Source organism: Lontra canadensis, unplaced genomic scaffold (genome assembly GCF_010015895.1).
Source record: "Lontra canadensis isolate GAN:19392208 unplaced genomic scaffold, GSC_riverotter_1.0 scaffold26, whole genome shotgun sequence".
Classification (NCBI taxonomy): domain Eukaryota; kingdom Metazoa; phylum Chordata; class Mammalia; order Carnivora; family Mustelidae; genus Lontra; species Lontra canadensis.
This window is the reverse complement of record NW_022631020.1, coordinates 191,150-206,003: the sequence shown is the minus strand read 5'-3', so window position 1 is coordinate 206,003 and position 14,854 is coordinate 191,150. Positions and strand designations below refer to the sequence as shown.

The following is a 14,854-nucleotide window of genomic DNA, read 5'->3' as shown; positions in this document are numbered from 1 at the left end:
GAATATATAGTGCTTACAAGTGGAAGAGAGCGCTGATTTTGAAAGCACACTGGTTTTTCTGTTAAATATTTTAGTAACCAACCTTTAAAACCTAGTGTTTTGTCTTTAAATTTAAATTTAACGACAACCTTGTATGGTATTCCTGGTGCTTTAGAGACAAAAAAAATGTATCCCTGTCTTCTAGGGACCTCAAAGTAAAGGACATAAGCTTATGAACAGATTACTGAAATCTGATACGTTATAAAAGATGTATGTCCAAAGTGCTTTAAAACACAAATGAGGAAACATCTGTGGATTGAAGTCTTTAGGGGAAAGCTGCAGAAAGGAAGTAACATTTGGAATGGACTTTGGAAAAATGAATGTTTTCCAAAGAGGTGATCCGCCTCTTAGATGATTTTTGGTTTCTCAACAGGGCCTTTAAGTAGCTACTTTTAAGTTAACTTATGGTTAATTTGGGGGAGTCCTTTGGGATTTTTAATTTTCAAAGCTATAGAGATAAAACAGCAAGGCAAAACGTTTTTTTCTGAAATGTTTGGATTTCATCTTTGTTACTAGCTGCTCTCACCTCTTGGTCAATGGAAACAACTCCTAGAAGAGCAGAAAGATGTACCTTTAGCATTTTTTTCCTACAATTTGACTAACTGGGATAGAAAATTTAAAGTAAACTTTAGTGTATCTTGTTGCCTCTCAAGAGAAGAAAAACAGTAGTAAATAGTTCAAATTTTCATTACTTCAGTCAGGGTGTTAATTTTTTCCTCATATTTCGTATTTAAGGAGGACAGTCATGTATATACTGTTCAGAAGAGCTGAAGGGAATTATTTTTAAACTAAATAATGAAAAATAAAATGTTATGAATGGGAAAAATTTCCAGAAGCTACTGTTAGCATAGGAAATCAGGAGTTGGATGAATTGGGTAGGATACTGATACTGTTTCCATCAGTTTTTCCATCTGTAAGATAGGGATAATCCTATTTGCTTATTATTTACTCCCCTTGAAAAGTGTTTTTTTGCATTTATTAGCGAAGAAGCACAATATTTGTCAGTTGTGATATTATAAAACATTTATTAGTATAGAGATAAAACAAGTATGTCGTCAGCAGTGTAATTTTTATAATGTAAGCATTACATGTACAGTGTCCTGCATTTAGCTCACTATGTATATTATTGAAAGACAATCAAAAGAACCCTGAGGATTTGGTCATTTTCTCCTCTCCAAATTATTTTATGTCCAAATTATTGGCAGAGAAATAGGAGTCCATTGAACATAAAATACTATTTATATTGCTCTAACTTCTGATTTATGATATTTATTAGCCTTTGTAAATACTGTGACTCTGTTTTGTGGGTTCCTTTTTTTCTTAAACTTAATATCACTACAGGCACATGATTTGAATATCAACATAGTGCACATTCTTACTGGTTTTTATTGGCCATATAGTATTCTATTACTGTACTGTGGTTTTTTTAACCGCATATAGGCAGTTTCTTGCCTATAGGCATTGAGATTGGTCCCAGTTTTTTTCTGTTATGAATAATTTTGCTAGAATGTATTTAGCAGGAATTACTTACATATTCCCAAATATAAAATTGCTAGGTCAGAGGCAAGAAGCAGTTTTATAGCTCTATTTAATATTGCCAAGCTTCTTTCAAAAAAGATAGGTTTGGGGGAAAAAAAAAGCTAGGCTTGATTTAGAATGCCTTAAGCTATATGATACCCTGTGTCTCCACAGTATTTTATAATTTTTATTGTTTTAATAGCTGTGTGGTGGTATGGAAAACGTTAACAGTTTATTATTTTTGTTGCTATTAAGGTTTCTCTTTTAATTTTTTTCTGTTATCTATCTTGTGTTATTAGTTTTTGAAACCATAGTAATAAAAGGATTGAACTGTGGTGGTGTTTTCCTCTAGAATCCATTTAACTTCCTTAAAATCAAGGGACAGTATGTTGACTGCAATAAATAGAGTAAAGCCCTGATTAGAAGTTAATAGATCTTCACAGAGTAAAATGTGCAGTTCTGATCTACCTTATAAGAGTTTTGATCGTTTCAGTTAGCGGCTGAATGCTGTTAGCTTTAGACTGGTCTGCAGTGTGCTGAGTGGCATTGTGATATTACTGGCGAATAGCTGATTAGTGCGTTTACCGTTGCTGCCTTTAACTTTCAATTAATTGCTGGCTTGTCAACATGAATTCAGATCTAATAACTAAACTCTCCAGAACATCCGCCACTTTTTTACTGTTTGGTGTATAGATTGTGTTCTTGGATGAAAGATTAAGAATTTCTTTATGGGGGCACCTGGGTGGCTCAGTCGTTAAGCATCTGCTTTCGGCTCAGGTCCTGATCCCGGGGTCCTGAGATCAAACCCGCATCAGACTCCCTGCTCAGTGGGAAGCCTGCTTCTCCCTCTCCCACTCCCCCTGCTTGTGTTCCCTCTCCTCACTGTCTCTCTCTGTCAAATCAATAAAATGAAACCTTAAAAAAAAAAAAATTCTTTCCTGTCCGGTAAGGAAAAATGACAAGATACACCCCTGGTGTTTAAAAAAATGTTTAAATGAATGTGTAACAATTTTTTAATAAAAAGGAAACTTAATCAGAATCATACTTTTTAAAAAATTGTATAGTTGACACACAATGTTAAATTAGTTTTAGGTGTGCAGCATAGTAATTGGACAACTTTACAACTCTCACACAATACTATTACAATGGTATTGACTATATTCTCTATGCTGTACTTTTCATCCCTGTAACTTACTCATTGCACAACTGAAAGCCTGTGCCTTCCACTCCCCTTCATCCATTTTGTCCAACACCACATCCCCTTCCCCTCTGGCAACCACCAATTTGTTCTTTTTATTTATGGATCTGTTTCTGCTCTTTTTGTTGTTGTTTATTCCTTTGTTTTGCTTTTTAGATTACACATATGAATGAAATCATGCAATGTTTATCTTTGTCTGACTTAATTCACTTACCCTCTTAGTATCATACCCTCTAGCTTCGTCTGTAGTGTTGCAGATGGCAAGCTCTTACTCTTTTCTTATGGCTGAGTAGTATTTCTGTGTGTGTGCGCGTGTGTTTACCACATTTTCTTTGTCCATCTGTCAGTGGACACTTAGGTTGCTTCCATATCTTGGCTATTGTAAATAATGCTACAGTAAACATGGAGTGGATATGTATTTTCAGATTAGCATTTTCATTTTCTTTGGGTAGATGCCCAGTAGTGGAATTACTGGATTGTATGGTATTTTCATTTTTGGAGGAACCTCTCTCGTGTTTTCCACAGTGGCTGCACCAGTTTATATTCCCGCAACAGTGCACAAGGGTTCCTTTTTCTCCACATCCTTGCCAACACTGTTTCTTGTCTTCTTGATTTTAGCCATTCCGACAGGTGTGAGGTGGTATCTCATTGTGGTTTTGATTGCATTTCCCTGATGCGGAGTGATGTTGAGCATCTTTTTGTGTGTCTGTTGGCCATCTGGATATCTTTGGAAAAATGTCTGTTCAGGTCCTTTGGCCATTTTTTAATGGGGTTATTTTGTTTTTTAGTATTACATTGTATGATGTCCTTTTTTCTTTTTAAAAATATTTATTTTTAAGGAAAGAGCAAGTGCAAGCGTGAGCCGGGGCGATGGGGGTTAGACAGGGAGAAGCACACTCCCTGCTGAGCAGGGAGCTTGATGGGGGACTCTATCCAGGACCCTGGGATCATCACTTCAGCCGAAGGCAGACGATTAATGACTGAGCCACCCATGCACCCTATGAGTCTTTATATATTTTGGATATTAACCCTTTATCGGATCTGTCTTCTCCCATTCAGTAGGTTTTCTTTTCATTTCGTTGATGGTTTCTTTTGCTGTGCAAAAGTTTTTTAGTTCAGTGTAGTCCCATTAGGTTTTTTTTTGCTTTTGTTTTCCTTGCCTGAGGAAACATATCCGTAAATATATTGCTAAGGCTGACGTCAGAGAGATCACTGCCTGTGTTTTCTTCTAGTTTTGAGGTTTCAGGTCTCACATTTAAATCTTTAATCTATTTTGAGTTTCTTTTTATGTATGGTACAAGAAAGTGGTCCAGTCTTCCAAGCACATTTATTAAAGAGACTGTCTTTTCCCCGTTGTAAATTCCTGCCTCCATTGTTGTAGATTAATTCACCATATAGCTGTGGGTTAATTTCTGAGGTCTCCATCCTATTGCATTGATCTGTGTGTCTGTTTTTGTCCCAGGATCATATTGTTTTGATTACTATAGCTTTGTAGTATATCTTGAAATCTGGGATTGTTGAATCCTTCAGCTTTGTGCTTTCTCCAGATTACTTTGGCTCTTCAGGGTCTTTTGTGGTTCCATATGAATTTAAGTTTTTTTTGTTCTAGTTCTGTAAAAATTACTAATGGTTTTTTGATAGGTGTTATGTTGAATCTCTAGGTTGCTTTAGGTGATATGGACTTTTTAACAATATTCTTCTAATCCATGAGCGTGATATATCACTACCATTTGTTTGTGTCCTCTTTGGTTTCTTTTATCAGCGCTCCATAGTGTTCAGAGTGTAAGTCTTTCACATCCTTTTTTAAGATTATTTCTAGGTATTTTATTCTTTGGGGTATAATTTGTAAATGGCATTGTTTTCTTAATTTTCTTTTTGCTACTTCGTTATTAGTGAATAGAAATGTGACAGATTTCTGTATATTGTGTCCTGCAACTTTACTGAATTCATTTATTATTTCTAATAGTATTTTGGTGGAGTCCATAAGGCTTTAGGTATAGTATCATGTCATCCATTATAGTGACAGTTTTACCAAAGTAGTACTTTTAAATGTTCTTTCTTGGTAATTATGTTTAGAAATGTTTAATAAATTATGTGTCTGTTATTTTGGGAGCAGTTGCCTTTAAATATGGAAAAAGTAAAATTTAAGAAAACGCATTTCTAAATATTGCTTTGAACAGTGTATTTTACTTGTTTTAATTTGAACATAGATATAGTGTGAAGATTTTGAAATATGTACAAAAATACAATTACATTTGAACTTACTGATAGAAATGATATATATTTACTTCAGTGGTGTTTAGTTTCACATTACCAGAGTTTTCTCTGGAATAAGAGATTGAGTCTTAGCTTCTGGAAACTAATCAGTGTGTGTGGGTTACTGATAATGTTTCAAATATGAAATTTGGCATTGGAATGACTTTAACGATGATAAATTCACATTCCAACAATTGTTTTATTTTGCTGTGAAAAAAAGTACGTGGAGCTTAGAAAGTTCGCTTTCAGAAATGAAATTTTTTGAATAAAATTATTTTAAAACTGAGATTGTTCATGACAGTGGATCTGAGAGCTAGGATTGGGAAAGCAAGCAAGGTCAATATGGATAAAATACTGTCCTGCTGCTGTTGGCTGTCCACAAAGGGAAGCCCTTCCAAAGGTGTATTTTTGAACATCTGAAACAGAGCCATGGACATGTGCTTTATGCCTCCCACACATAAATTCTAGAGACTGGTCTGTGCTCTGTGGGCCTTAGAGTCCAGTTCTTGAAGCTCTTAATTCTTACTCATCTTTGTACTTTTTAAATCAGTGTCCGCTTAGTGTCGTAGTGAATCGTAGTTACTTCACCTGTGCTCTATGAGGTTACAAGGTCTTCCTCTGTTGCCATTAAAATTAACTGAGTATGGATGAAAGGCTTTGGAGGAACCTTTTGAAATATATTTTCTTTGCCCTTATTCTCAACTTTCAAACCTGTTTATCTCCTGTGCTAATAATGATAATAAGACGGCAGTTTATGTACCTTGTTGGGTGCCTTAGCTAAGCCTCAGAACAATCCTGTGATGTGTCATTTGGGAAACTGAAGCTGAATGAGGTGTAGTCACTCTCTCAAGTGTGTGTACCGGTAAGTGGTGACGCAGAGATGCAGGTTCCAGAGTGCCTGATTCTGAAGGCTGAGCTGGTCATACCCCATTGGGGTACTGCTGTGTCTTCCGTTGTGCATACTCTCTGCCTCTTCTGCCTCACCCCGGAGGTCCCTGGCTGCTGGTGATCCTTCACGTCCACAATTGGTGCAGTTTTAACCTTTGTAACCAATTTTTAAGTAGTCAGATTTTTTTTTTTTTTATTGACATATAATGTATTACTTGCTCCAGGGGTACAGGGCTGTGAATCCTCAGTCTTACACAATTCACAGCACTCACCATAGCACATACCTTCCCCAATAAGTAGTCAGATTTTATATTTATTCCTCTCTTTGATACAATCTAAAGTTGAAATTTTGTTTTTCATTGAGATGGGGATAGAAGGAAGAACCTAAGTATCCTGGAGATCAGCTTCTGGGCATTGCTGGTCAGATAACTTAGAGTTCATGAGCATCCATTTATGAGTTCCCAGCATTTCCATTGGGATTGTTTTATTGTGTCTGAGTTAAGATTTCCTTCTTTGGAATTTTTCCCACAGTAGACTTCTCCAGTATATTAAGCAGTTGAAATGTCCATAGTTTTACTTTTCTATGGCTGTGCCTTAGTATCTCAGAGCCTTTTGTCACTTACTTTGATTCTTGTTCAGAGTCACATTTCTTCTCTGTTTCTTTCTACCTCGAAAACCAGTTGTGATTGTGGTTGGAACCAATGTGATGGCAGGTAAAGTGGAATAAAAGCAAAAACAAAGGAACAAGGAAATAGGGGGAAAATGCAGCCTTGTGGCATGGTACACATGGTTTAAAGCAGTAAAACAAAGTGTAGCTGTGACCAAAGCTGGGATCAGATGTAGAATGGGTAGGTTAGGACCAGAAAAAAAGTTGTACATCTGGGAGGAAAAGGATTTAGAAGGGAGACCATAACACTCTAAATTAAATAAACCATTTCCATAAAAAAATTTTCTTAGGGTGGGATTTAATTAGTCTTCCTTTGTGTAAATCTTGCTTTAGAATTTCCAGTCTTGCTTTAGGATTTATCTGTAACTTCCTTAAAAAGCTTAATGTTGCTAACAACTTTCCACGCTTGTAATAACTCAGTTTGAGACACTTTGAAAGCAGGAATGTGAAGTAAGTAACCTTTAAAGCTCTTTTTAGTTATGTCAGTGATATTTTGGAGTTGGCTGACTCTATTTAAGGCAGATTTCCAGAAGGAGATGTACTTAATTAATTTTTGGATGGGAAATAAAGATATTTGGTGGAAAGTGACCATAAAAACAAATATGTCCTTTTACAGCACATTGCTATTTTAATTATTAAAAAAAACAAACCCTAAATCCCTTGGGATTTAGTAACTATCCAAGAACTTATAAATAGCTTTGTCACTTTCTTCTTTTACTTTCTTGAATGTATGTCTTGTCTCTCCATCTGGATTAGAAATTCTTCAAAGGCAAGTGTTCATGTCTTTTGTATTATTATATCACTTCATAATGTCTAGTATTGTGGCCATTAAATAAATGTGTTGAGTGAATGATTTTCTCATGGTTGTTCAGGATTTTTTGTTCTTTGGGAATGTTTTTCAGTTTTCATGTACATTGCATATTGTTTCCTCCTACTTAATACTTATTTTGAAGTTACCTTTCCTACTCTAGAACAGCTTTCTACACTAAATTTTACTCTTTTGTCTTTATTTCGTATTGCTTTGATTTGGCTTCTCTTGTTTTTTAAAGCCCTTTCTTTTTCCAACTTTTAATTATGATGGTCTTCAAAATTCAATAAAGTTGACGGAATAGTATAATGATCACCTATATATCCATCTAGACCTCTAGAGCCAACAATTGATTATATTTTTCCTATATGCTTTATCTGCGTATGTGTTTATATTTTTAGGGATGAATGTCATGATGTAGCATACTTTTGCCTTTCATTAAACCACATAAACTCACTAGTGGTCTCATTTCCTTTCTCCTTCCAATTTTCAACATTTTCTCTACTGCCATATTACAAGGATCTTGTTCTTTAAAGCAGTTTTATTTATTTATTTATTTATTTATTTATGAGAGAGTGCGCGCGAACGTGTGCGCAAGTGAGTGGAGGAGGTGCAGGAGAGGGAGAGAGAATCTCAAGCAGGCTTCACGATCACACAGCCCTGGGATCATGACCTGAGCTGAAACCAAGAGTCAGACGCTTAACAGAGCCACTCAGGTGTCCTTACAAGGATCTCATTCTTAAAATATCATTGAAATTTCCTTGTTTCAGTATAAGAGTTGATATTTAAAATATAGAGTATTATAAATGTAGCATATTTACAAATACATTGTAAATTGTTCTTTTCTTTGTTAAAGATATCGTTAGTTGTAATTTGCATTCCTTAGCATGTTGTGAGACAATAATGCTTAAATTTTCAGATTTTCACAATTTAAAGGAGGAATGAAAGTGCTACAAAAATAGGATGAATTGAATATCCAAGGTGTGTTTTGATTAGTTCACCGAATAGTAGAAATAGGTCCATAACTTAGTGGTGATATTTTTGATGGACTGACTTTTTTGTAAAAAGTAAGTGTGGAAAAATGACAGAAGAGACAAGAAGGAAGAGAAGTAGAGGACTGAGAGCAGCAGATACTGAAAGCGATGGTAGTGGCACTTGAGTTTCCTTGCCTTTTTTTTTTTTTTTTTGAATTAGCAGTCTAGCTTTTGAACTTACTTCCTTGTCTTAGAGCAAGAATCCCTAGCTCATAAGGTTATTGTGAGAATTGTGCTTGATAATTACCATCTTCCTCTTCCCTAGACTTATAGCTAGAAAAGAGTAATGAATAGGCATAAACAATAGATCAGAAGACTCTTGTCTTAATGTCCTTTTATGGGAGTGGGGGGGCCCTCAAGGTTATCCCTACGCTGATAAATACTCAGATTCAGGAATGTCTGTTTTCTCTGAAATAGTAATAGTAGCAGTGTTTATTTAATCGTTTACCTTATAGTTGTTGTGTACCAACTATAGACCAGCCTCTATATTCTTAACTGTTTTATTATCACCTCATATATTTCTCACATTCAAAATTGCTACTTGACCAAAAGCACATATTTATTAAGAGTAAATTTAGGATTTGAAACGAACTGAGCAATCTGGTGCTATGCTGCCTCCAGACTGAAGTTGTGTTCCCTACTTATTTATGTGTTGTGTGTAAAGATTAATTTTGTTTTTAGGTGAAAGATTTGCAAGAATTGTTCTTTGGAGTAGGCTGTTTTGAAAAAATTTGTGGGCAGCCCCTGATGATATAGACATCCTTATAGATCACAAAGCAAGGCTAAAACATATGCTTGTTAACACCTTTGTTGTTAGGAGTAAAATGTGAAGCTACTTCACCAGATTAGGAAAAGTGGATAGATAAGGTAAATTTAATGGGAATTTGATATTAAAGGAGAGAGAGAAAGTTGAGTAGGGGGAGGGTCAGAGAGAGAGAGAGAGAGAAAGAGAGAAGCAGACTCTCTACTAAGCGTGGAGCCCCACATGGGGCTTGATCCCAGAACCCTGAGATCATGGCTTGAACCGAAATCAAGAGTTGGACACTGAGCTGACTGAGTCACCCCAGAGCCCCTAGCTTTAACCACATCTTAAATGACACATGGCCACGTGGGTATTTGACAGTGCAGATAAGAATATGTCCATCATTGCTTCATTGTTGCATAACAGTAAATACTTAGTGCTTTGTACCAAGCACTGCTCTTGAATCTTCTCAAAACCACTCAAAGCAGGGGTTATTATTCCTTTCTACAAAGGAAAAACTGCGTGAAGAAACTTACTTAGGATCACACAGCTAGTAAATGTCATAGTCAGGATTTGAACTCAGGCAACCTAGCTTCAAAGTCTTTGTTCTTGGGGCGCCTGGGTGGCTTAGTGGGTTAAGCTTCTGCCTTTGGCTCAAGGTTATGATCTCTCAGGATCCTGGGATCAAGTCCCGCATCCAGTTCTCTGCTCAGCAGGGAGCCTGCTTCCCCCCTCTCTCTTTGCCTACCTCTCTCCCGACTTGTGATCTCTCCCTGTGTGTCAAATAAATAAATCAAATCTTAAAAAAAAAAATCTCTGTTCTTGATCAGTTTGAGGTTGAGAGGAAGGATAGGCTTAATCGTGGCACAAGGGATTTAACTTCTGTGATGAAAATGTGGCACTTACAGATTTTGAAACTCAAAACCTAGAAAGTTCCATAGAATATAATAGCTGTGTTCCTTCCTAGAAAGAAATCTAGAGATGTGAACTGGATTAGCTTTTTAGGGACCCTTCAGTCTTCAAGAAGATATATTAAACAGGGGGTTTAGATTCTGAAGTGTGTTCATAATAGTGTTGACCCCTTATAATTAGTGAAAATTATTTTGGCAGAGTAAGCCATAAACTGGGAATTTTGCCTTCACAACAGTTACTTATATTTGTGTTTATTATTCAAGGATTCTGTAATGCCTAAATGTTGTGTCCCATTAACTTTTTAGCTAAAATAACTCATGACAAAGAATATGATACATAAGGAGACACAGTTTAATATTTGTATATGTTTGAGGTAGTATTGCCATTGAGTAATTTCATTTGCCTACAGTTTTAGGGATTGTACTGTTCTTACTGCTGTGTATAGAGGCTAGTGTCTTATCTTACACTGTATATCAGCAATATTGGGTGAGGATTTATTTTAGCAGATGAGCAGTGTAGTTTAGGCATTACCTATTCTGAATATCATTAAATTCATTTGCCTTTATTCATTTAATAAATATATTAGCACTTCTTGTTTTAGTCACTAAAGTTCTTGATAAATGTTAACTCATGTAATCCTCAAATACTTTTCTTTCTCTCTCTCCAAAAATAATGAATAAGTAAATAAATGAATAAATAAAAATTGGGGGGAAACAAAAGAGGGGCTCCTGGGTGGCTCAGTCAATTGTTTCTGAATCTTGGTTTCAGCTCAGGTAATGATCCCGTGGGTTGTGAGATGAGCCCTGCCTGGGGCTTCGCACTCCGTGAGGAGTCTGCTTCAAGAGCCTGTCCTTTTGCCCCTTCCCCGCTCGCACATACTCTCCTCCTCTCTCTCTCTCTCTCTCTCTCAAATAAATAAATCTTTAAAGCAATTACTGCAACTATTAAAAATATTTTGTTGTAATTTAATTGCATATAAGTCTACTCAGTGAATGGATTTTAGGAGAAATGTTTAAATATTATAAAATTCTACATTTCAAACATGTCAAATTCTTTTTCAGTTCTAAGCATGACTTAAGTTTTGATCTCTGTTTATATTCTAATTCTGTGTTTCTTCATTTTCAGGCTGAAATAGAACTATTCGTGAACAGGCTTGATTCAGTGGAATCTGTTCTTCCTTATGAGTATACGGCGTAAGTTTCTCAGTTTTTATATAAAATTGTATTGACTCCTCAGAATTTTGTACTTTGAACAATTTATTTTCTTTACAGTTACAGACGAATTCATACGTATTTTAAGTATGTACAGGGCCTGAAAACCTTTTTTAAGGGGTAGTCTTTATTTCCAAGGTAGAGTTAAAATGTGAAATATGATCTTTTTCAGTACAGTAGAAGCATCAAGTAAAACAATGGATTTCGTTTTTTATCTGAAAGGACAAAAAGGCATTGTGTTTTCTTTACATTTTTTTAATTATAAAAAACCCCACACAGTTGCAAACAAAATTCTTATATCCCACATAATCCCCAGAAACAATTCCTTTGTTTTCTGCTTCTCCACATTTTTTCTCTGCATATTCTAATGTATGTAACCACATCTATACATTTTGTTTTAAACAAAAAGTGGTTTTGCATCTTTTTCTCACTGAATCTATTATAGGCATCTTTCCATGTTAATACACAGCTACAGTTACCTTAGTCCTTTTTGTAGCTGTTTATTCTTTCTTTCTTTTTTTTTAAGATTGATTTATTTATTTTAGAGAGAGCATGAGCAGGAGCATGAGCATGAGGGGCAGAGGGAGAAGGAGAGAGAGTCCCAAGCAGACTTTGGGCTGAGCTCAGAGCCTGACTTGGGGCTTGATCCCACAACCCTGAGACCATGACCTGTGCCAAAACCAAGAGTCAGACAGTTAACCAGCTGCGCTACCCAGGTGCCCCTCTTTTTTGTTTTTTTTTTCTTTTTTGTTTTTCTTAAAGTAAGCTGTCACCCAGTGTGGCTTGAACTCATGACCCTGAGGAGAGACCAAGAGTCACAGGCTCTACCAGCTGAGCCAGCGAGGTGCCCCTGTTTATTATTTCTTTGTAGAGATTATATAGAGTCGTGTATGATTTGTTTCACTAAGTCTTTGTCTATGAACGTTTGATTATTTTCATTTTTTGATACTATAAAAAATGCTGCATAAATATGCTTTGACCGCCATATACCATGTTGAGTATAAAGCATAGTTCTTAAATTTTAGTTGGCTTCTAAGTTCTGTGGTATCTAGAAGTTTCAAAAGAAAATAGGTGTTTACTGTAGAGAAAAGCACACACCAAAAAGTAAGACAATGCTGTAAGAATCCATCGGCTAAACATCTGTAAGAAGAGAGTATAACATTCGTGAATGGATGGACCATCCATTAAGTAACGATTAGAGACTTAAATGTTCCAGTTTTTTGTTTCTTTTGTTTGGTTAAATAAGTGTATCTCCTTAAATCTTTGTGGATATTCTTGGGAAAACTCAGTGATCTCTTACAGCCAGTACATGGAAAGTCTTCATTTGAGCGTTTCCCACCAGTAGTTTTTTATTATGTGAGATTCATCTTTCTCTTGGGAATCTCGTCTGTAGCCATTACTGCATGGGTCCCAAGTACTACCACACCATTCTAAAATGAACACAAAACTATCCTTTAATCTTCTATAGCAAAGCTGAAATTTGGCTGTAATATTTAAAGAAAACTTTATTAAAATCTGGTTAATAATACTAGGCAATTACAGAGAAGCTTGCAGCTGACTGAAGATGGCTTCTCCACAATTTCGTGTTATCTAGGGTCTGTCTTGCCATGCTTCCCATGGTGGGATGTGTTGGCCAGTGTATGGGGATGAGGCAGAAACCCAGGCAACTTCGGCACATCTTCCTGAAATGTCATTATTATGTAACACTTTGGATTAGGAAGTTACAACAAAAGGAGATAAGTTAGCAAAATTCACTTGAAATGATACTGCAAATAATTTTGTTATTGAAATGAACAAAAATAATGTGTCAGTTTTTAAAACTATAATTTACATCTTCAAAAAGATAGACATCAAAGTATTCTTGGGCCTAATTTTCTTTTTTTTTTTTTTTGTTTTGTTTTGTTTTGGGGAAATGTACATGGAACTTGGAGTGTAACTATATTTCTCATTCATTGACTAGAGCTACTGGAATGATCAGTGCTTAATTTGCCCTCTAGATTGGCTAGGAGTTTGACTCTTATTTCCTTTTATGTATAAAAGCTTAAATACTCTCCCCACCTCCCCCCCAGGTTTGATTTTTGCCAAGCATCAGAAGGAAAACGCCCATCTGAAAATCTTGGTCAGGTATTATTCGGGGAAAGAATTGAACCTTCGCCATATAAGGTTTGTATTCAGTGTTACATAGAAGTTATTTAGTTGCTGCTTTCTCCTTGTTCGTTTATTTTGTCTTGTCTTGTCTTTTCTTTTTTTCCTTATTTTTTTCTTACAGAAAAACCTGAGATAACTTAACTGTCATGGCTAAGGAGGATTTCATTTCTCTTTTACCTCTGGAAATAATTTTTTTTTTAAGATTTTATTTATTTATTTGACAGAGATCACAAGTAGGCAGAGAGAGGAGAGGAAGCAGGATCCTTGCTGAGCAGAGAGCCCGATGTGGGGCTAGATCCCAGGACCCTGGGATCATGACCTGAGCCCAAGGCAAAGGCTTTAACCCACTGAGCCACCCAGGCGCCCCTGGAAATAATTTTTTAAACTCAACAGTTTGGAAGGATCCTTCTCACGATATGTCATGGATAAGTTTGTCTTAACGCACATTAATACCAGTCTTATAAATGATAAGGATAGTACTCTGACCCCCTGCCTTACCTTCAAAGGGACCAGAAAGTCATGAAAAGTGGCCCCAGCAGCTCCTCTTTTCCTTCCCCCCCCTTTTCAAACATGATTCATACATATTGTACATATAACCTCTGAACAAGTACAGCAGTACTTGGGCTCCCCCGTTGGGTTTTGGGGTGCTAACCTTTCTCTTTTGACCATTGAAATTATGTTTGGAATGTTCTCAGTACATTTTTAAGACATCAGTTAAACTAAACTAAGCACAGTGTAAGATACTCCCTTCAATATATACTTCATCATCACCCAGAATTATTCTGCCTTTTAAATCTCTTAACACTTAACGCCTGTTTTCATTCCACATCGCATAGTCCCTTGTTTATTTTATATCTGTTCTGCTACACAAAGAACAATACTCTCATTTACAAAAATTAAACTTGTTCATAATAACAGTGTATCACCATATAAAAACTTAAATGGGACAGAATAATATAAAGTGAAAAGTAAGACTGTCTTTCCCTCGGTTTCACATCACAATTTTTTGTTAATCTTCCCTGACATTTTCTATGCACTTACAGGCATATAGAAATACAATTAGATTTACTCATTTATGGTTTAACATACTCTGTACTGTACATCTTTCCTTTAACTCTACTTTGGGCTTCTGTCTGCATGAACACATTTGTTTTAATCGCTGTAACTTGACTCCCAAGTTTTATTTCCCAGCCTGATCCCTCTCTCAGGCTCATGCTTGTCTTCTGGGACTTAGACCCCATGGTTAGCTCCCTTCTCTGCTTCCTCACTGGGCACCGCCGTCTGTTTTTCTTGGTGCTTCTTTGCACTGAGCATCTGTCCAGCAAATCCGCACACCCAGAGTGGTTCCACTACCCATCCTAGTCCCTCTAGCACTGTACTGCACGGTGAAGCACTGGGAAAAGACAGAGTTCGCAAGTCAAATCCACATAATT

General features: G+C 36.2%; 1 protein-coding gene across 1 annotated transcript in view; it reads left to right on the top strand.

Moving 5' to 3' along the window:
- Nucleotides 1–14,854, top strand: part of TM9SF2 (transmembrane 9 superfamily member 2) — a 58,943-nt gene that overhangs the window by 1,608 nt on the left and 42,481 nt on the right. Inside the window, exons 2-3 of the mRNA XM_032864079.1 lie at nt 11,188–11,255; nt 13,343–13,436. Coding sequence (XP_032719970.1) covers nt 11,188–11,255; nt 13,343–13,436 — 162 coding nt within the window. The remainder of the gene's footprint in view (nt 1–11,187; nt 11,256–13,342; nt 13,437–14,854) is intronic.